The 23,492-nt window shown below is 40.6% G+C and overlaps 2 protein-coding genes across 7 annotated transcripts; one reads left to right on the forward strand and one right to left on the reverse strand.

The window, feature by feature from the left end:
- Window positions 1–1,573: 1,573 nt before the first annotated feature.
- LOC308705183 (uncharacterized protein) lies at window positions 1,574–15,585 on the reverse strand (the record flags this gene model as incomplete). The annotated part of the gene is made up of 6 exons (XM_081390077.1): window positions 1,574–1,719; window positions 1,895–2,248; window positions 2,327–2,683; window positions 2,760–2,826; window positions 9,695–10,056; window positions 15,462–15,585. 6 exons carry the CDS (start codon window positions 15,583–15,585, stop codon window positions 1,574–1,576), a joined length of 1,410 nt encoding a protein of 469 aa, XP_081246203.1.
- Window positions 15,586–19,781: 4,196 nt separating this feature from the next.
- Window positions 19,782–22,036, forward strand: LOC308681238 (uncharacterized protein). 6 transcript variants are annotated; one of them, XM_081349934.1, is made up of 7 exons: window positions 19,782–19,870; window positions 20,125–20,203; window positions 20,334–20,681; window positions 20,773–21,111; window positions 21,220–21,327; window positions 21,409–21,443; window positions 21,605–22,036. In XM_081349934.1, the coding sequence occupies exons 2-7, from the start codon at window positions 20,164–20,166 to the stop codon at window positions 21,722–21,724; spliced, it is 990 nt and encodes a 329-aa protein (XP_081206060.1). In that variant the 5' UTR covers window positions 19,782–19,870; window positions 20,125–20,163; the 3' UTR covers window positions 21,725–22,036. The 6 variants fall into 6 exon arrangements, with proteins under 6 accessions (XP_081206060.1, XP_081206063.1, XP_081206062.1 ...); XM_081349937.1 differs by having other exon boundaries at window positions 20,121–20,203; window positions 20,797–21,111; window positions 21,605–21,942; XM_081349936.1 differs by having other exon boundaries at window positions 20,797–21,111; window positions 21,605–21,942.
- Window positions 22,037–23,492: the final 1,456 nt, after the last annotated feature.

A 23,492-nucleotide genomic window follows, 5' to 3' on the forward strand; every position in this document is an offset into this window, starting at 1 on the left:
GTTAACAGTGAACAGAAATCAGAATTATATATATTTTTAATATATATAATATAATTATATATATATATTAGAGCTGGGCGATTTTTCCCCCCAAAAAAATCTGTGATTTTTTTATAAAAAACTCGATAAAATAACCCCCCCCCACCCCCCACCATCAAGTGCATCAACATAAACAAAATTGCAAAGGCAAACCCTTTCACTAACTGAAAAGTCACTGTGCAGTGTGCAACAAAGATTGTTAAACATCCAAATTATTTATACTGTATTTGGATTGAGCTAACAGTTAATAAAACAACAAAACATCCTGAGTACTCTTATGCCTGGTTCAGATTACATGATTTGTTTGTCTGTTACGATAGTCACTGTGTCAGATCACACGATTTTGACTCCTAAAAATCTTATCATGTCGTGGACAAGAAACATGTCAGACTACACGTTGTTTTCCGACCAGTCATCGCGAGCCGTCTCACACACACTCATTCACTTGCACATATACACAAGCTCTCTACACACACACTCACACACTCACTCACTCACTCACTCACTCACTCACACACACTCTCACTCACTCACTCACATACACGCGCACTCACATAAGCATCGAGGGCTGCGCCGCAGGGAGCGTGCTACGGAAACCTTGAAGGAAGATTTGGCGAATGCAAAATGTATGTATTGTACGCTATACTGAAGAGGGGGAGAAAAAAAATCAAAAAAATCGATTTTTTATAAATATGAATCGATTTGACCAACCAACTCGATTTTTAAATGAAATCGATTTTTTTCCCAGCCCTAATATATATATAGTCAGATTATGTCCAAACTGGTAAAACTATAGCAATAAAAACTATGTGACAACAGCAATAACTTCTTAGCCAAGCATTTGTAATTATCTTAACTAGTGGTTTGTGATATGCGAATAAACAGTTTCATTTTGGCTGGTTTTCACTGCAGATCTTTTTGAGGTGGAAGGCTTTTTGGAAAAACTCAGAGCTGCATAATTTAAGGCATCTGTTTCCTCAACCTGTACAGGAAAAATACAAACATGATCAGCCTACATCACAGAAAACAGTAAAGACTAAGATTGTTAAAAAAAAAAAAAAAATCTATTTCATATATAGTGTGATCATGTGCCAGATCAAGACTGGGGTAATGGCTGCTGAAAATTCAGCCAACACTGGAATAAACTACATAAAAAATTATTATTATAATAAAAAAAAAGGTATTTTAAATTGTAACAATATTTAAAAATATTACAGTACTACTGTTTTTTTTTTAAATCAAATACATGCAAAACTTAAAAACAAAACTTTGGAAAAAACAGCTTTAGTCTAGTTGCTAGAGCTTGATCCACAATATATATATATAATTCGGAAGGCATGCAATGTGTTATAAAACATTTATTATTTTCCTTCCCTATAAATTACAGGGCAAATAAAAATAGATTACCTGATTCCTTTGATTTCTGGGTTGTTTCAAAGCTTCTTTGGATAATATTAAAATATACATTGTTAATTACACTGATCAGAATAAAAAAAAAATAGCAATTTAGAGATTAATATTTATTATTTATTAATTAATTTTGCAATGAGATTATTTTAATATATTTACCTTTTTTGAGCTTCTTTTGAATCAGTCTCACCAGAATTATGTTCACAATCATGGATATTATGCTTATTGTCAACAGGGTTAAAACTACTGGATTCCAAAAGGTCCAAGATGCTGAAATGATAACATAGGTTTAAGAGTTCATGTAAGAACATAAAAACAAAGACATATGAATAATTATTAATAATAATTGGCTGACTGAAGGTGGTACTATATGCATTATGTATTATGTTATGTTGCATTATGTAACTATAACTAATGTATATATGAAAATCAAATATTGCTGTACCTTCAATAGTCAGCTTAGTTCCATTCCCCAAGTGTATCTTCCCACATGTGTCCACAGCACAGTAATAAATCCCAGCATCAGATGATCTGAGTCCAGTCTGAGGGAGACTGTAGACACAGCTCTGGGTAGAAGAGCCGTTCTCTGATCTCTTCACACACTGATCACTCCTGTTATTATGAGTGTAAATGATTCCTGGTTGAGAATATCCTGATGAATGTCTGAACCAGTAGACGCTGTATTCTCCCGCACAGATCTCACTGATGACCGAACACTGCAGAGTCACTGAATCTCCTGGATGAAGTCTGTCAGACACAGGCTCCTGGAGAACAGTGGTGCTTCTTATTCTCTCCCTTTCTGAAAGAAATGCAACATTCTGTAAATACATTAAAACAATACTCATTTATGTGCAGTCAAATATTGTCATTAACTCACCTTTAGGTAGCAGAATCGTCCCTTCTCCAAATTTAATAATGTTCAAGAAAGTCACAGCACAATAGTAGTTTGCAAAATCATATTCCTCCACGTGAATGATGCTCAAATTAAAAGAGCCTCTTCCAATTCTGAATAAGTATCGATTTGTCTTGTCAAAGTCATTTTGATATGTTACGCTTCCTGATTCATGTTCTGAATATGCCATAAGAAGTGGTTTCTTGCCAAAAGACTGTTTATACCATGAAATATAATTAATATAGTCATCTGAGTGAGAGCAGGGTAAAATCACACTGCTTCCCAGTTCAGCAAATAGCAAAGGGTTTTGGTGAATAAAATCCTCTCTTTCACTTGTCCCATCTATAAAACAAACAAGAAATGTAACAAACAAAAATGTGAAACAAAATGCTCGATTAAAATACAATTTTAAACATACTTGCAAATGTGAGGAGAAAGAGGGTAAATGAAACCCAGAACTTCATTTTGTAGCGCCTGCACTTGTTCTAAAAGAGAAATAAACACAGATCTAGAAAAGTTCGAACATGAAACTGTTTAAATGATCAGATCACTAACTATTGTAACATGCTGACCCTACTAACATCTGAATATAAGTGCTGTAAGTAGATAAATTACCTTTTAATATTTTTTTTTGTATAGTATAGTAAGAATAAGGAAAAATTGTTTTGCAATTATTAATTTTATAAAGTTTCGTGAAGATTTAAAGGGATTACTTACAAACGTATAAGATGTTAATCTGATATAACAGTCTTCTAATAATGATTGAAGCTCACTGAAGTAAAATAGATCCACTATATTCAACACAATTACATTAGATGAATTTAACTAGATTAATTTAAGAGAACTAAAGTGCCCTAAATATGTAGATGAAAGTGTCAATTTGGTAGTATGTCTCATTTCAGACTGCTTCCTCTTTTATGCACAGCAGTGTTAAAAGATCAAAGACTGACACTCTGGTGTTTGACTGGTTGTTTTAAAGGAAGGGGAAGAACCACATTTCATTTACAAATGTGTGTCACATGCTGGCTTCCACAGAAAAACGATGACATTACATTTAATAGCCACAAGTAACAATACAGATAAACACCAACACAAAACATTATCAGAAGACCGTGACCAGGCGATTACTGAGGGTTAAATAAACCATGGCAATGAGAGACAGGTGAGACTAATCAATTAAACAATGAATAACTATGACAACCAAGGAAACAGGAACTAAAGCACAGGAACTGAAAACAGGCAATACAAGACAAAATAATATCAAAATAAGTGTTCATGAACAAAGACACGGGGGAATCATGACAATGTGGATAATAGGCAGAGCTGGTGACTATAAACAATCTGAGTAACAACAAAAATCATATCCTTTACAATATAAGGATTCTGACACATACAGTATAAACATTGAATGAAAGTGAATATAGAATGAATGTATGAACAAGTGTACACTTAATGAATGTATATATTAAAGTTAATTAAAATTGCACTATGTAACTTTTGGCCCTGTAGTGGTTAAGAACAAAACTGCAACCATTTTGCGGAAGATCATTGTTTTGGTTGTGTTTCGGCTGTGAGGATGAATATAGTTATTCTACTGCTCATAAAATCTCAAGCTGGGGTGCGTTTCCTGTACAACTACGTAATTCGCTGGTTCACTATAGTACGATGCATTGTTGAAGAAATCAACTAAGTAGTCACGACTGTTTCCCAAAACCACACTGTCGCAAATTGGTAGTTCAACCACGTTGGTTAATGATGTCACACAGGTGGTGGAGTAATAACTTATTATAATGAATCTGTTTGAGATTGAATGCCAGACGTTTTGCTATAAATTACGAACATGGCGTCTGAGGACTATCTAATATTTTTCTCAGTTATTTGCTTATTTCCAGATTCAGTCATAGGCTCGATCTTACGTTGTGGAGCACAAAAATAATTTCCAGCACAGCACTACAACAACTAACAAAATTAAAAATAATGAAATGACCGTTAACAATACATTGTAAAAAATATAAAAAAAACTTTAAAAATAATGCTTTACAATGAACTCTGTTAGAGAGCTACATATGACAAGTTATCAGTTAATTTATCAAGTCAAGGCAAGTCAACTTTATTTATATAGCGCTTTTCACAATACAGATTGTATCAAAGCAGCTTCACAGTATTAAATAAAATAGTACATCAGTGTTTGTTTCTAGTGTAAAACGTCCACGTTTGGTAATGCTGATCAATAGTATTGTTGATTGATTAATTAAATTTATCAATAATATACCTTACTAACCTGTTGAGTAATAAAAACTCCATCTCCACGTCGCTTTTACAACATTTCAAATCCCTTTGTTCTTGCTGTCTCCAAAAAGCAAAGCCAATTTTGATTCTTGTTTTATTACAAGCTCTGTCATTTTCTCTTTTTGCCAGCGGACTCTTCTCTTTTCTCCATTTTTTAAAGAGGGTGATTCCCCGGAGGTTTGAGATTAAGCGTGCTCTGCTAGAGAGCTGCACGTTTCTGGATAAATTGAGAATCATGATTTTTTTGTTTCAAACAAAGATCACGATTCTGAACAGATAACTAAACAAAACATGTAATTTACTACTAGATTTTATGACAAAATGTAAATTTCTGCAGTCTATTTAAATAATCTGAATCAGTTAAAAATGTTTCAATTAATGGTTCAATGACTCACTCACATACTTCACTTGTTTTATTACTGGATGAATAAGCATTTTTGAACGGATCTCTTAGATGAATGATTCAATGACAAATACATTTTTTACCAGTCACTTGTCGCCACCTGGTGGCATAACAATAATCTATTCAATCATATTTTGAAGCACAGAGTTACTTTCAAAAGGAGATTTGCTCTATTTGATCGCTTCTGTAGACATCTCAGTGTTTAGATCCAAACTATAAACGTTTATCCCAGTACTTCTGTGATAATGAGTATTTGTAACACAGAAATAATGATACTGCATTGTTGAAAAGACTGTTTGTGAAGTAGTTTCATACATGATATCTGCTTTCTGTGTTTCAGCGGCAGCGCCAACATAGATTTTAATATTCCGGTGTGATTTTGTAAAAGGTTTAACAGACACAAATCATTGTCATTTAGGAATGTGATGGATGTCTGAATCGAGATCGAGATCTTTTAACGATTAATCATGAGGCTCTAATGTGCTTCATGTCAACCTTTCTCACTTGTTGTCACCCCTGCACCATCAGAGCCGCCTTAACCTAATTTTAGGCCCCGGAGCTGAGAGGTTTTGTAGGCCCCCCATCCCCTCGATTTATAGAGTCTCATTTTAAAAAAGTGTAATATCTAGGTAATCTACATCACAGTTGAGAAATTTCAACTTTATGCAAATGAGAAGTGATTTCAGTGGAGCTCAGCTCCCGTCACCGTCTCGAGTGCAGTGCAGGCAAGACAGAAGAGTTGGAGGGCGATTTTACTGTTTTATATGATTTGACTGTAACTAACCACAAAAATTTAATAAAATGATGCATGGAAAAGAAACTGTCGACAGTCTCAGTGAATTTAATTCATCATACATTTATAGTTCGAGTGTTGTAGTTTTATGATGCAAGTTTAGCACTGCTGCAGTTCATTTTACAGTTTCCTCTGCATTATGTTGACTATTAGGGACAAGAAAATTGATTATTTGTCAAATTCGGATGACATTTTAGTAATTTATGACAGTATGAGTGAGTTTAATTTGTAGATTGATCAATCGTTAATCTAGTAAATTATTTAATCCACTGAACACTGCTGTGTGGTAATATAAAAACTCTCTCAACAGCACACTGTTTCTTTTGAGCCTAATTCCTAGTCAAATTAAAATAATATAGTTGTATCACTTGTGATGGTGTTTTGTATAGATGTGGCCAGACGAGCAGTCTACCAATAACATTAGAGCGACAGCACCAACACCCACAAGCGACTTCACAGTATAGAGACTAGCGACATACAGCGACAAAATCGCTGGCTGTGTGAACGGGGCTTATGGGGCCACGTGAGTCACTCAATCAGCAGACATGTAACGTGCAATTAGAGTGATTGACAGAAAACTTGACAAGTTACAAAACAATATGACCTTTTCAGCTCATCATGAACCTGAACATGGGAGGCCCCTGAACTTGGGAGGCTTCAGCCCAGATAAGCCTGTGAATTAGTGTGGCCTTGCTGCACCATACACACGTCAAAATAATATAGCAGGAGCAACTTTGTACGTTTTTTTATTTTTTTTATTTTATATGAACATTCAGTTTACAGTGTGAAACAACAAATTTGGACCACAACAATAATTATTAATAAAAAAAGATATAAAGAATGGTGAAAGAAAACACTTCAACAACATCATAGCACAAAACAAAAAACAGCTAGACAGTGAAATAAACAAGAATGGAGAAAAAAAAAAAGAAAGAAAGAGTGTATTACTTAAATCAAAACAAATCTAAACATTGATTAAGGTAAAAAGTTTGTAGGTCTTGCAAATTACATGTTCTGAGCGCTTTTGGTTAAAGGTCCCGTTCTTCGTGATCCCATGTTTCAAACTTTAGTTAGTGTGTAATGTTGTTGTTAGAGTATAAATAATATCTGTAAAATTATAAAGCCCAAAGTTCACTGCCAAGCGAGATATTTTATTTAACAGAATTCGCCTACAGTGAACGGCCAGTTTGGACTACATCCCTCTACTTCCTGCTTTAATGACGTCAGTAGAACAGTTTTTTGACTAACCTCCCCCCACAGGAATACACAAAAAAGGGGGTGTGGTCTTGTCGCGCTCCCACGGAGAAGAGGAAGAGTTGCGTTTGTAGAGTGTGTTTGTCGCCATGTCGTGGAGACGCTGTTTTTTCATCCCGGAGTCCAATCACCTTTGTTTGGCCTTCCCAGAGCTCATGCATCTCCACGTTATGGTAAGAGGCGTGACCTTTCCGGGCAACGTGCGCTAAGCTGCTGTCAAATCACAACACAGGAACCGCTGGCACAATCAGAACTCGTTGCGTATTTCTGAAGGAGGGACTTCATAGAACAAGGAAGTCATCAGCCCGTTCTTAGGACAGTGAAAACAGCGGTATACAGATAAGTAAATTGTGTGAAAAATACTGTGTTTTTTTACACGCAAAACATGAACACATGTTATATTGCGCACTATAAACACAATCAAAGCTTCAAAAACACACGAAAAATGGGACCTTTAAGAGAGGATGAAATTGCAATCAAGTAATGTTTTATCTCGTGTAATAATACCAAAATAATTGGTTTACAATTTGAAAACTTACATATGTGGATATAAAATCTAGATTGGAAAATAATTAGATTTATTATAAAGCAGGCATTTGAATCCGCTTAAAAAAAAAAAAACAGTTTTGGGATTCATTTCAATTTTAAATTAAATTTTTGCAAGATATTGCTTTAGATAAACCAACTAACATCTTTCCAAAGTTGCAGAGTATACTGTAACTGCACGACCAAAACAAGTGAAGAAGAGTTTCAGTGTCATTCTGACAGAATGATCTGATCTTTGTTTTTGTTTTGTTTTATGCAATTTTTGACAGGGTAATATTATGAAATAAATTAAAAGATTTTACTTTGCTTTATTGTGAGGAAAAACCTTTTCTCTATGTACGATATGACGAGAGACGCACGGGCGAGTGACGTATGTACGCAATTTCTTGCGAAAAGCATCCCGCTCAGTCTAAAATACTTATAACAGGCTTACCAATCAGGCTAAGATAAAAATATGTTTGGAACAAGGATTGATGGTGTATTGACTCATTATTTATTTTATTTTTTTTTAACCAAAAAAGTTACATACGTAGGTTAATTTTAGTTAATTTTATGTTTTACTGTAGCCTACTCATCACTGCCACAACTGACCATTTTGAAAAGTGCATGATGAGTCATGGATAATCTGAGCATTAAACGATTTGAATGCACTTTGTGGAGGCAACTAGTTCTTTGCCACCCGTTGTGCATTAAAATCGTTTAATAGCACAGCCGTGGATTATCCCTTACTTATAGTGTACTTTGATCTTTGAAACTTTGCAGACCTTTTACATTCACAAACAGCTATAAACCACATTACATAAAAGGTAATATCCAAAAAAAAAAAAGCAAAATAGCAACACTTAAAATTAATTCATAAACAATAAATACAAATGTCATCAAATAATCAAAGAATCTAGAAGTGAAAGATGAGCAGAGAGACAGACAGCACTGTGTGAGTGTTCTGGCTACAGAACTGGGTTTCTTTTCTCCAGTTAAAGAATCCTAATGATTCTTGTGTTTGCTTTAAATGCTCAGACAAAAACAAAGAGATATTTTACTCTAAGAAATAAACCATTACATTTAACAGAATTAGTAACCCAATGAGCCGAGGAGGACCACACCTTATTCACACACACACACACACACACACACACACACACACACACACACACACACACACACACACACACACACACACACACACACACACAAACTTAAGCAAAAAAAACAACTTATTTTCATTATAAAGCATATAATTGCAGAAATCAACATATTAAAGAACTTAACCAGTGACATAACATTTATACAAATATGAATTGGTAAGCGAATTACAAACATTATAAACATTAGAAAAATTGTATTCACAAACATAATCATCAACATCCACAATATGCATATAATGATTTCATCCATCCTTGTAAACTAGGGTGTAAATGACACGTGTCTCCTCTTGGCTTAATGTATCCACGGACTACAGAGGGAAAATTTAAATAAAATATAAAACATAAATTTGTATTCATAACTTTGTATAATCTACTACACATGTTTCTACTACACATTTTCTGTTAATTCACAATGTTAATTATGACAAAATGTTCTAAATGTAATCCCAACCTAAACTCAAGCTTATATGGGCGCTCTGTTTAATTAATAACCTTATTTACAACAGAGGCAGCTTTATCCTAATTGCATTTTAATTATAAAAAGTATTTTCATTTTGTGAAAAAAGTGGAAAAAAATTATTACCTTCTTCCATTGATTTCTGGGGTGATTCAAGGATTCTTAGAAAAATATGAATAAAAAAATATATATTGAAAACTTTGGATGCTGAAGCAAAAGAGCTGGAGTTGATATAGACTAAGAGGCACACTCATACCTTTAATGCAGGTCTTTTGAATCACTATAAGCAGAATTATAATCACAATCATGGCCATGATTGTCAGTGTTGCCAGGACTAAAGTTATTGGATTCCAGACCAACTGTAAATCTGAAATGGTTAATTATGTGAGATTACATGTGCTTCAATAAATAAAAAAAAAACACATAAACATTCAATTTGAAATTTCAAGTCTATAGTAAATCATACTGCTGTACCTTCAATAATCAACTTAGTTCCATTCCCCAAGTGTATCTTCCCACATGTGTCCACAGCACAGTAATAAATCCCAGCATCAGATGATCTGAGTTCAGTCTGAGGGAGACTGTAGACACAGCTCTGGGTAGAAGAGCCGTTCTCTGATCTCTTCACACACTGATCACTCCTGTTATTATGAGTGTAAATGATTCCTGGTTGAGAATATCCTGATGAATGTCTGAACCAGTAGACGCTGTATTCTCCCGCACAGATCTCACTGATGACCGAACACTGCAGAGTCACTGAATCTCCTGGATGAAGTCTGTCAGACACAGGCTCCTGGAGAACAGTGGTGCTTCTTATTCTCTCCCTTTCTGAAAGAAATGCAACATTCTGTAAATACATTAAAACAATACTCATTTATGTGCAGTCAAATATTGTCATTAACTCACCTTTAGGTAGCAGAATCGTCCCTTCTCCAAATTTAATAATGTTCAAGAAAGTCACAGCACAATAGTAGTTTGCAAAATCATATTCCTCCACGTGAATGATGCTCAAATTAAAAGAGCCTCTTCCAATTCTGAATAAGTATCGATTTGTCTTGTCAAAGTCATTTTGATATGTTACGCTTCCTGATTCATGTTCTGAATATGCCATAAGAAGTGGTTTCTTGCCAAAAGACTGTTTATACCATGAAATATAATTAATATAGTCATCTGAGTGAGAGCAGGGTAAAATCACACTGCTTCCAAGTTCAGCAAATAGCAAAGGGGTTTGGTGAATAAAATCCTCTCTTTCACTTGTCCCATCTATAAAACAAACAAGCAATGTGGTAACAAACAGAAATGTGAAACAAAATGCTCAATTAAAATACAATTATAAACATACTTGCAAATGTGAGGAGAACAAGGGTAAGCAAAACCCAGAACTTCATTTTTGTAGCGCCTGGACTTGTTCTAAAAGAGAAATAAACACGTCAACAGAAGTCTGGAACATGCAAATGTATAAATGTGCAAACAGGTTTAAATAGAAAAAAATTACCTACTTTTAGATTAATTGAAACACTGACCCTACTAACATTAGTACTTAAATAAGATAAAATAGCTCAGAAATGTTGGTAATAAAATACAATACAGTATTATGTCAAAATAATAAAAAATAATATGCAATGATTAACTTGATAAAGAAAGTTTAAAGGGTTTACTTACAACCTTAAAAGAAGATGTCAGAATAAATATTAAAATCCACTAACAATGATTACAGTTCACAGAAAAAGTAGAGTCAGTAAATTCAGCTCAGCTTATATCATATATAATTCAAATATTGTACTTAAGAGAACGTCTCGGTTACGTATGTAACCCTCGTTCCCTGAGTAGGGAACGGAGACGTTACGTCGGATGACGACGAATGGGGTTTCGCTTAGAAATCCTATCATCTTCGAGTATTAAAACACGAGCCAATGGCAAAGAAATGCCATGGGTCTGCGGAATTTGCATAGCGTACCTCCGCCCCACCCTGGGGGTATATAAGGAAGTCGCTGGCAACATGCAGATATGTCTTCGCTGAGGAGCCGAGACTGAACTCAGGCGTTCCAGCGGTACAGCGGAAGTGGCAGGGAGACGTAACGTCTCCGTTCCCTACTCAGGGAACGAGGGTTACATACGTAACCGAGACGTTCCCTTTCGTTGTCACTCCGAGTTACGTCGGATGACGACGAATGGGGTTCCCGTATAATCACGCCACCTCTCGACTGTCTACCAGTGCCCTGCGTAAGTCTGAGCTCCCTGTCGTGAAACTAGCACGGACGAAGGAGTCCTACTTAACACAGGAATACCAAGGTACACTGGGAAGCATATCCAGTGGAAATATGCAATCATGCCCAACCCGAAGGGGGGGACTTGGAATACACATATGACCCCGAAGGGCTGCATACGGAGTAACACTGGGGTGTCCAGCCGCAGGTGGAATATTTCAACCCCAGGGGTGGCAAGGTGGCTTGCCAAGGGAAAGACACATGCTCAAAGAGGCTTACAGTGGAATACACATGTGGGGGTCGCCCGAAGGGAACCATGCACATGGTGGCACCTAGCCAAGCGCGAAAGCTGCCCGTGGCATAACTCTGGCGTTGACGTCATCAGTGCTGGAGGAGACTCAGGGCTTATGAGGCTCACCTGAGGAAATATCGCACGTATCCCGTCCGTGGAGAGGAATGGCGAGCAAGCGAAGACACCTGAGCAGAATCTAGTACCGGCTAGTTGAAGCGAGTACATGAGAAGAAACTGGCTCTACTCGGAGATTGTAAAATCTCGCAAATGTGTTAGGTGTCGCCCAGCCTGCAGCTCTGCAGATGTCTGTTAGCGAGGCGCCATGCGCTAGAGCCCAAGAGGCTGCCACACTCCGAGTGGAGTGGGCCGTCACACCAAGGGGGCACGGTCGACCTTGCTGCTGGTAAGCCAAAGCAATGGCGTCCACTATCCAGTGAGACAACCTTTGTTTGGAGAGAGCCTTTCCCTTCAGCTTCCCACCATGACAGACAAAGAGCTGGTCTGAGGTCCTGAAACACTGCGTTCTGTCTACGTAAGCACGAAGGGCGCGTACTGGACAGAGCAGTGCCAAGGCTGGGTCTGCCTCCTCCAAGGGCAGCGCTTGCAGGTTCACTACCTGATCTCGAAAGGGTGTGGTAGGAACCTTGGGCACATATCCAAGCCGGGGTCTCAGGATCACGTGAGAGTTAGCCGGCCCGAATTCCAGGCACGCTTCGTCAACCGAAAATGCCTGCAGGTCCCCTACCCTCTTGATGGAGGCCAATGCAACCAGGAGCGCTGTCTTCATTGACAGGAACTTAAGCTCCACTGATTGCAAAGGCTCAAATGGAGCACTCTGCAGGGCAGTCAGAACCACTGAGAGGTCCCAAGACGGTACGAGGGGAGGGCGAGGAGGATTTAGTCTCCTCGCTCCCCTCAGGAACCTGATGATCAGGTCATGCTTCCCCAGAGACTTACCTTCAACTGCATCGTGATGTGCGGCAATGGCGGCAACATACACTTTCAGGGTGGAGGGAGACAGCCTTCGCTCCAACCCTTCTTGCAGGAAGGAAAGCACGACACTGATCGGGCATTTCGTGGGTTCTTGCTGTTTAGAAGAACACCAGTTGACGAAGAGGTTCCACTTCAACGCATAGGCATGTCTCGTGGACGATGCTCTAGCGGAAGTGATGGTAGCCACCACCGCTGGTGGTAGGGTACTCAAACCTGCCTCGTCCCGTCCAGAAGCCACACGTGGAGGTTCCAAAGACCGGGACGAGGGTGCCAAAGGGTGCCCCGTCCCTGAGAAAGGAGGTCCTTCCTCAGAGGAATTGGTCAGGGAGGTGCTGTCGCAAGGAGTATGAGTTCTGAGAACCAGGTGTGGCTGGGCCAGTATGGGGCAACCAATATAACCTGCTCCTTGTCCTCCCTGATCTTGCGCAGGGTCCGCGCAAGAAGGCTCACTGGGGGAAACGCATACTTGCGTAGGCCCCGCGGCCAGCTGTGCGCCAGTGCATCCGTGCCGAGCGTGCCCTCGGTCAGGGAATAAAACAGGTCGCAATGGGACGAGTCGTGGGAGGCAAACAGGTCTACCTGTGCGTCGCCGAACTGATCCCAAATCAGCTGAACCGTCCGGGGATGGAGTCGCCATTCTCCAGCGAGAGGCTGAACTCGAGACAGCTCGTCGGCCGCCTGGTTCAGGTGTCCCGGGATATAAATGGCTCGAAGCGACCTCAGATGCTTCTGACTCCATATGAGGAGGTGGCGGGCGAGTTGCGACATACGGCGGGAGCGTAGACCACCTTGATGGTTGATGTACGCTACTGTTGCGGTATTGTCTGATCGGATTAGTACGTGCTGACCCCTGAGCAACGCATGGAAACGGTGCAGGGCGAGACGTACAGCCAGCAACTCGAGGCAATTGACATGCCAAAGGCGCTGGGGTCCTGTCCAGGAGCCCGCGGCAGCATGTCCATTGCACATGGCGCCCCAGCCCGTGGTGGAGGCATCTGTTGAGACAACAACATGCCGGGAAACTCGTTCCAGGGGCACTCCGGCCCGTAGAAAGCTGAGGTTCGACCACGGGGTGAAGGTCTGACGGCAGGCCGGAGTCACTGGGACCCGGAGCTTGCCGTGTTGCCATGCCCACCTCGGGACTCGATCGCGAAGCCAAAGCTGAAGCGGTCTCATATGAAGCAATCCGAGCGGCGTTACTGCGGCTGCGGATGCCATATGCCCCAGGAGCCTCTGAAAAAGTTTCAGTGGGACCGCACTCTTGCCCTCGAACTGGCGAAGACAAGTCAGCAGTGACTGCGCGCGCTCGCTCGTAAGCTGCGCGCACATGGCGACCGAGTCGATTTCCATACCGAGAAAAGAGATCCTCTGCACTGGGCAGAGTTTGCTCTTCTCCCAGTTGACCCGAAGGCCCAGACGAGCTAGGTGCCGGAGCACAAGATCCCTGTGTTCGCAAACCTGGTCTCGAGAGTGAGCTAGGATCAGCCAGTCGTCGAGATAGTTCAGGATGCGAACCCCGTGTTCCCGGAGGGGAACAAGGGCTGCCTCGACGACCTTCGTAAAGACGCGAGGAGACAGGGCTAGCCCGAAAGGGAGAACCGCGTACTGGTATGCCTGCCCCTCGAAAGCAAACCTAGAAACGGTCTGTGTCGAGGTAAAATGGAGACATGGAAGTAGGCGTCCTTCAGGTCGATCGCTGCAAACCAATCCTGTGGCCGCACACACTCGAAAATGCGTTTGGCCGTGAGCATCTTGAACGGCAGCCTGTGGAGGGAGCGGTTCAGGACGCGCAGGTCCAGGATCGGTCGTAACCCACCCGATTTCTTCGGAACAATGAAGTAAGGGCTGTAGAAGCCGGACCTCATTTCGGCTGGAGGGACAATCTCGATCGCACCCTTCGCCAGTAGGGCGGTGACCTCCGCTCTCATGACAGGGGCATTGCCACCGACCATAGTGAAGCGGACTCCGCTGTAGCGGGGAGGAGATCGCGCGAACTGAATCGCGTAGCCGAGCCTGATGGTTCTCGCGACCCAGCGGGACAGTCTGGGAAGCTCTAGCCAGGCTTCCAGAAAGTGCACCAGCGGGGTCATACGGACCACAGACGTTCCGTCGGGGGTGCAGCGAGGCGGAATGACCGGCCCAGGCGTGGGTGGCATAGCGGCCCAGTGCGGGGGCACGGTCATTAGCCGCGTCCTGCCAGAGGAGGCCAGGGGAGGACCAGCGTCCCACGGGGGCGTGCTCTGGCAGGGGTCTGGCGACAGAGGGGGATGAGAGGAGCGTGGCCCGTGGGCGGCGCGTGCTGTCATCCACAGCCTCTTGGGGCTCAGAGAAAGAGCATAAGTTCTTTTGTAGAGATCTTCACCCAGCCCTCAAGCGGGGGAAGGAGTGGTCCTGCTACCAGCTCCTGAAGAACTGAGCCCTAACTCCAAGCTGCCTGTCTCAGGTTTGTGCTGCTCAGCCAGGTGTTAGCCGGCTAAGGGGCAGAGACAGGCGGTGCCAGCCTCCAGCGACCCCCTTGTGCTCAGGCCAGTGAAGGCTCGAGGGAAGGAGCCGCAAGGAGGCGGCGTCGGCGGGAAGCAGACTAAGCAGACCACACCGACGGATGACCGTCAGTGCAGAAGCCTCAGTCTGCTTGTGGATTGATCGAAGACTGTTGGGCGCAGTCCTCAACCACCCCGCCGACCAGGCTGCCCGCCTCAAGGTGCTGTTTAGACTGGCGTGGCAGTCTAAGGGGCGGAGACGGGCAGCGCCGCCCTCCTGCGGCTTCCTCCTGCTCAGGTCCGTTTGCAGGCCAGAGGGGAGCAGCCGCATGGAGGGGGGCTTGGCGGGAAGCAGACTGAGGAGGCCGCACGGATGGATGACCATCGGTGCCGGACCCGAGTCTGCTTCAGGTGGTCGAAGCCACCCCGCCAAAGAGCTCAGCCTGGGACATGGGGGAGCTGAGAAAAAGAATTCTCAGACCCTGCCACATCAACCTGGCTAGGCCCATGTCTGGACCACATAGTGGACATCACCTGACCCAGGATCACGCAGGTACCGATGTCGCCCGAGAGCGAGGTCAGTAGTGTGCGTGGCGGAACAACCAGGCCGGGCATGGGAGGCACAGCGTCCCAGCATAGGGGCGTGGTTAGAATTTCCGCGTTCTGCCAGGGTTGGCCAGGGAAGGACTAGCGTTCCACTGCGGCCGGTTCGACAGAACTCCCGGGACAGCACTGCATCGAAGGCGCAGGCGACACACAGCACTGCATGACCGTGCCACTATAGTGACAGGGAACATACAGACCATGATCGCCATGCGATCGAAGCAGCGAAGGCGGAGGACACCCGCGGGCCGCGAAAGTCACGTGGAGTTTCGCGCAGCGCAGGCGTCCTGATGCACGTCCGGGAGAAGCTTACAGCGCTCGGGGGGAGGGCGGGGCCACTCCAGCCGATGCTTTCAGCTGCCCGGGAAAGCATGGCTGACAGCTCTGGATCGGTCCCGGCAACGATGGCACTCCCGTGGGAGGCAACGCAGTCGAAACTTCATTTCCAGAGGAATCAAGCCCGCCTTGTGATGCTGTGAGTGCATGGTCTGCGATGTGGAGGGGGGTGTGGCCCGAGGAATTGACTCGTCGGTTGTTGTGCCACACCAAACCCTCAGATCACCCTGGCCACCAGCCAAAGTATCCCTTCTCGAGGAAGAGATAAATTGGGGTGTGGCAGAGGGGACTCTACTCACATGGAGATCATTGAGTCTTGATCTATAAACATCGCGATGGTCATGTTCCCGCAATGAAAACATGACTCATCAACGAGCGCTGCCAAGCGTGATTAAGCCCAACACGCAAAACAGCGCTCGCGACCGTTAGGCAGATGACTGACGCACACACATCCAGAAAATACACGGGCGAACCGTCTTGAAAAAGACGTGCCGCGTGCAGCTCTTTTAGAGAGTGGAAAAGCTCAGCAGAGTGCTGAAGCACCCAGGGAGAAACACACTCACTGTCGGCAGATTACTGCACAAATCAGCAGCAGGAAATGCGATCTCGCTGGAAGCGCCGTCACACCAACACACTGAAGAGCCGCTCGTCTCGAAGAGATTTGAGATGACACTCAAAAGGCTTGTGGAGTGAAGTACTGAACTTGGCTCCGAAGCGAAAACATATCTGCATGTTGCCAGCGACTTCCTTATATACCCCCAGGGTGGGGCGGAGGTACGCTATGCAAATTCCGCAGACCCATGGCATTTCTTTGCCATTGGCTCGTGTTTTAATACTCGAAGATGATAGGATTTCTAAGCGAAACCCCATTCGTCGTCATCCGACGTAACTCGGAGTGACAACGAAAGGGAACTGAAGGGTCCTGGTTATGTGGTGGACAGTGTCCATTTGATGGCAAGTCTTCAGATTGCTTCCTCTTTTACGCACAGCAGTTCAAAGAACAAAGACTGACACTCTGATGTTTCACTGCAGGCTATTTTAAGAGACTGGGCAGAACCAATTTCCTTTAATAGAGTCTCTTTACATACACTTGTACCTGTATGGCGATGACATTGATAAATGACGCAAGAAACACAGTCCTAAATAATGTTACATAAGCTGCCAACTAAACCCATTTAGAGTGTTCTACTATTTCTAAATGCCCAATAATCTCAAAATAGACAAGTATCGGCTAATTAAAAGGCCAAGCTGATAAATTGGTTTATCGCTATATGTGCAAGCTACAGTTCTGATATGCTGATCTGCATGTACAAAGATACACTCAAACTCCTTTAATTCTATTGTCCAGCATTTCTCTAAATGCTATGGGACTCTTTGCTCAAGGGCACTCAGTTTTGCAGATTGTTTTGAACCCCAGCTCCCAGAACAGCATGCTTTCAGGTGTATGTACATGAAGAACAAACTTCTCAATTATTGATGTAGTACGTTATTAAGCATATCTCTAAATTAAGTTCCCTTTTGTCCGTCTATAACTTGGCCAGTTACATTATGTATATCTGAAGGCTGTTTCCATGTAAGAGCTCTACATGTTCTCAAGGCTTGGCTCAAGCTCTAAGGTGTAAAGTGAACTTAAGGACTCTAGGCTGAACAGTTATGAGGAATGATTGCTAGGGTGGACAAGACCCTCCTGTATAGCTGAGCCTGATAAGCATTGTTGCAATATTTGTTTACCCTAATTATTAGACACACCAGTGGGGTCAGTCATGCATTTGGAAAATGATTAAACTGTGATGTGTGCAAATCATGCTTGCAAAAGTATGCACAGGTGCAAACAGATGCACTGTTAACTGCTAATTGTACATAGCCTGTATATATTGGGTGGAAGTGATTTCATCAAGTACAAGTTCCTGGATCAGCATCTTTGTTGATCCTCGAACATTCCAATCAACCAATCAGATATTAGGGACAAGTTTAGGCTTACAACCAGGGTTAGGTGTTTCTACATCAGTGTTATTCACCTATCATTGGTTACTTATGGGTAGGAGTAGGACCAAATTTGCAGACAGGAATGTTGTTCCAGAATCATTAAAATATGTTGAACCAGGAACATGTCTTACTTGGCAAAGTCACATTGACCGTATATATATTGTGTGTGTATAAACTTACACTTACCACAAGTGGATTGGGTAAACATGTACTGTAATCTTAATACAGTTTTACTCTGTCAGTGCTAAGGTTAAATGTCGTCCTCTGATGTTCACCTCAGCGGCTCTGCAGTCTGTACTGAACAGCTTCTTCCTGTCAGTCACTATACAGGAAATGATGTCGTACACTGTGGCCTCTTAACTAGAGCTCTGTTTGAGATCACATCTTCTCCTTATATGGACGAATGATGTGATTTGTGGTAGTACTCGCCTAAAGTCTGCAGTGTTTTATATCTTTATTATGCTTTTAACCATTTTGATGTCATGTCTGGGGTGCATTTGCTTGTAGATGTTTGTGGTAAACATGAGGCTGAAACAACCTCTTGATTTCAGATCAAAAGTTAAATAGTTAGGAAAGATCTCTGATGTGGTGCAATGGCTGTATCTTTAAACCCTTATGTATTGTATATTATTTATGGGGTTCCAATGCTCTGTGTAAATCTTATTAAAGAATAGCAATTTTGAAATCGACCTTTATGGAATTGACTTAATCTCTCTGTTGTATCACAAAATAGACATGCATTTTTCGGAATATGACTATCAATTTTCTTTATAATAATTTTCTCTTTGTTTAAATATGCCAACTTCCCTACTATTTTAAATAGTGTGCAAAAATCGAACTGAGCATGCTCATCAGCCTGTCAGCGGTACGTGAACATGAACTTCATACATTGTGTGTTTAAAAACACTTTCCAACCACAGGACTGGCCACTCTGCCTTTGCTCCCCTCCCACACATTGACACTGCCCAACCATTACACCCAAGACCCATTTTTATTCAAGAGAGACCATATTCACTGCTCTTTCCATCACATAAGTGTTGCTCATTTTCTTTTCACGCTTCAAACAAGTGCTAAACTGAAAGTTGCAACTCAAAGGCTTAAAGTGACCTTTAGGTTCTATGACAAAGTTTATTCAGCATTACTGTAATTGCTTTTAAGTGATGATGTAAAGTACGACTGCCAATCAATCGCATATCAGTATTTACCACAGAAAGCGCCCAAATGAAGGTAATTCAAAAATATTAAATTAATGTGGTAGACGAGGAAAGGATTGAATAGACATTAGAAAAAAGAGGCTTTAAAAATCTATAGATGTTCAACTAGATGTTTTGTATGATGTTTTACCATTTCAATATTTATTTAGCATTCCAATTAGAGAAAACTGTTTGAATTTGGTTTGTGTTTTTGTCTTCAGTGCAAATTCTATTAAATATGGCCATCGGCTTGACTACTTTATTTATTTATATACTTGTGTATGTATTTTTGAATGTGTGTGTGTGTGTGTGTGTGTGTGTGTGTGTGTGTGTGTGTGTGTGTGTGTGTGTGTGTGTGTGTGTGTGTGTGTGTGTGTGTGTGTGTGTGTGTGGAATCATGTAAAGATGCTAATCTTTAGCATATGGAGGTGTATATAAAGGCAAACCTCTCTGTGTTTTCTTTCTTTCAGTCGCACTATCAACGAGGGACATAAAACTTGTCTGATGATTTACATGGCACAAATCTGTGATAATTATTGAAATCTGAATGATGTAAGTTTGTATTGTTAGTTTATTTTATTGTTAATTTATTCATTTTTTATGTTCGCTTTTGTGAACCAGCTTTGTAGACTAACTTTTTAGCTTGAATTTTTGTATGTCAAGCTAGTAATAATAATGAAGCTGCTGAAGTTCAGATGCTCTGAAGTTTAGAAACAATTTCCTGAAATGTATTGTCTTGGGTTTAATAGCATTTCTGTTATTATTAAAATACATCTGAAAAAATTTCTCTTTGTTTCTCAAGCTAGAGATTTTCATTTCAACCCATCTGCAGACAATTCTTCAAAATGCTTCATTTTTTCATCCTAATGCTTAATATTCCTCAGTGTAAGTAACTGTATTTTTGTTAAACGTTCATACTTGTTTTTAATGTGCTTAATGAATATTCTTAGAAGAAAATCCACAGCAAACAATACTAAATATCTTTTCACCCTTTCCTTCTCATACTGATAATCAGACAGCTCAAATAACACACACGTCGTGGCTCAGAATCATCTGAAGATTGTTCAAGCTGGAGACAGTGTTAACTTCAGATGTATTTTACCAAACAATTTAAGATCCAGCGTGGTTTGGGTCAGACAAAGAGTCGGAGAGAAACCCCTTCTGATCACTTCATCATATCAAGCTTTACCTTTCAAATTTGAAAATGAATTTGACAAACATAAACGCTTTTTTGTAGAAAAAGACGAGAGCAGTTTTAATCTGAGCATCACAGACACAGAAGAATCAGACTCTGCAACATACTATTGTGTTATATATGCATTTATGTTCACATTTGGGGAAGGAACTGATCTCATTGTTAAAGGTAAGATGAACAATCACAAACTGTTACATACTGTACATGTGTTTAATTAAATAAATAAAAACTGCACTTCATTTATTCATTTTCTTTTCAGATGGACAGCTGAGCATTGACTCAGAGCATCAGAGACCTGAGACAGATCCAGATCATCCAGAAGAGTCTGCAGCGGCCCTGCAGTGTGCCGTCGTCACTCAGAGCTGTGCAGGAGAACACAACGTCTACTGGTTCAGACATGAATCTGGAGAATCTCCTCCAGGAATCATTTACACTCAGGAACGCAGGAACGCTCAGTGTGAGAGGAACTCTACCACACACAAATGTGTCTACAACCTGCCCAAGAACATCAGTCACTCTGATGCTGGGATTTATTATTGCGCTGTGGCCACATGTGGAGAGATACTGTTTGGAGAAGGAAGAAAAGTTGATTTGCCAGGTGCCCAATGTTTTTACTAAAAAATAATATCATGCGATGGCTTGTTGATATGTTTTAATTTAATGTTTAATTTATTTTTTATTATTATTATTATTATTATTACTACAGACAAATGCTTTCAGACACATTGGACAACAGCCGCTTTGATTATAATCATTGTATCTGTGATCATGATTATTATATTGGCTGCACGGTTGTACAAGCACCAGCAAAAAGGTATGCATTATTTTATGTTTTAATACAGGTTTAAATGTCAGTGCAGTTGTAATACGTACAATTTTTCATTCTTCCTTCAAGATAGGATGCACTACGCTCAGCACGGTCAGTTGATGGTGAGCAATTGAAATTATTTTTTTCTTGAGATTGGTATTATGGAATACAAATATATTGACAATGAGTTTAATCACTGCTACAGATTTATAGATTACACTAAACTGTATGTTTTTAGGCAATATATTTGACTGAATGATTAATACTTAATGTTCTATGCCAGGCTGATGACTCAGATGCTTTGAATTATACAGCTGTGAGCTTTCAACAAAATCCCTCCAGCTCTAGAAGACCCAGGGAAAGTGACTCACAAGACAATTCAATATATACACATTTAAGATAACAATGAGTAAGTTTTACATACACAGTATTCAGAGGTTTTGATTTAGAAGCTATAAAAGTTGTATTTTTCCAATGTTAGATACCAAGACCAAAACCTGAAATGATGATTGTTTGATTAAACTATCAAATAAGTTATCCATAATCATTGTCCTGTCCATTCATGAATTTATCGTTTGAATGTGCATCAAATATAAATTACTAAAGAAATGAGTGAGTGAGACTGGTTGACTTTCTGTTGAATAATTTTGGTCACACTTTACATTAGCTGTCTTTACTATGTACTAACATCAATAAATCAGTACAATGCATTTATTAAATTCATATTATATGGAAAAACACTTTTGCTGCTATTGAGGTGGATACGGGACAGGTGTGGTGGTATGGGTAGGTTTAAGGGTGAGTTAAGGTTTAGGGGAGGGTCAACAGTGTAATTATACATGTAATTGCAGAAATTAGTCACAGATGTGATTCCATGCAGGTATTTTATATAAATACAATGTAAAAACATGTATTGTACACAATAAGTGCATTGTATAAAATTATTCATTTTTATGTGAGTACATAGTAGTTAAAAACACTTAATATAAAATGTCCTTTATTATATAAGTGACCTTTATTTCTCCACTGAATTAGAGCACATCACAGCTACAAAATGTGCTGAAATTGTGTTAAATCCCTGTCCGTGGTTCTGAAATAAAATGATTTAGTCATTGCTTTTGTAAATAAGGTAGCATGATATCATTAGATACTGAATTTATCCAGAAATGTATGACATGATTTTTCACAAAGATGTGACAAAGCCCATTAATAAACTTTTAATATATCTTCTATTGCACGTACATTTTCCTTGTGCAATATAATTTTAAATTCAGTAACAGATTGTACTGATAGTTCATCTTGACCTTTGACACGTCCATGTAGATCAGTCAAAGTAAGTTATTTTTTTATTTTGCACACTGTAGATATCTGAAGTATAGTAATTGTGTGTTTTATAATTGTCTTTAACCATAAAAAATAGATACTATAATCACTATATTGTAACAGTCTTTTTACCTGCAAACAAATAACAGTGAGAACAGAGGTTATTATCTATGTCTAGGTAATGGTTAATTAGCCTGGCTCCGCCCTCCTACGTACTCCCACTGGCTATGGCAGATCCTGAGTGACTCTGGGCAGATCCAATAGTTTTGAACTTTAACAGAGAACCCGCCTACAAGGAAGTAAACGTTTCTCAATGGAGCGAGGCCAGACTCTCTGTACAAATGAAATGTAGAGAGTCTGGTAGAACCAGGCTAATGGTTAATATGCAGTTAACAGTAAATATTAAGACAATTTATGTCTTTGTTCTGATTGTTATGAATTGGAATCTTTCATATCAAAACTATTAAAACTGTGATAATGTTGCTGTATTTTAGTCCTAGACTACAATATGTATCCCATTTGCCTGAATTAATAAAATGCCCTTTTATAGGTAGCAAATCTCAGATGGTACATGATGGTACTTGTTACAAGCATTCAAGCACTTATAAGCCTTTGAAAGGCAAATATGTATATGCAATAATACAGGAAGACAGATATGGTATGATTGACAAGACGTGCACACAAGCTCCTTCTGGTGGAGAAATGTATTAAAAGCAACCCTGAAGACATTAAAATAGGCCTTAAAGGAACACTCCAACTTTTTGGGACTTTAGCTTATTCACAGTATCCCCCAGAGTTAGATAAGTCCATACATACCTTTTTCATTTCTGTGCGTTCTGTAAGTGTTA

This window comes from Scardinius erythrophthalmus, assembly GCF_964197995.2.
Source record: "Scardinius erythrophthalmus genome assembly, chromosome: 2".
Classification (NCBI taxonomy): Eukaryota; Metazoa; Chordata; class Actinopteri; order Cypriniformes; family Leuciscidae; genus Scardinius; species Scardinius erythrophthalmus.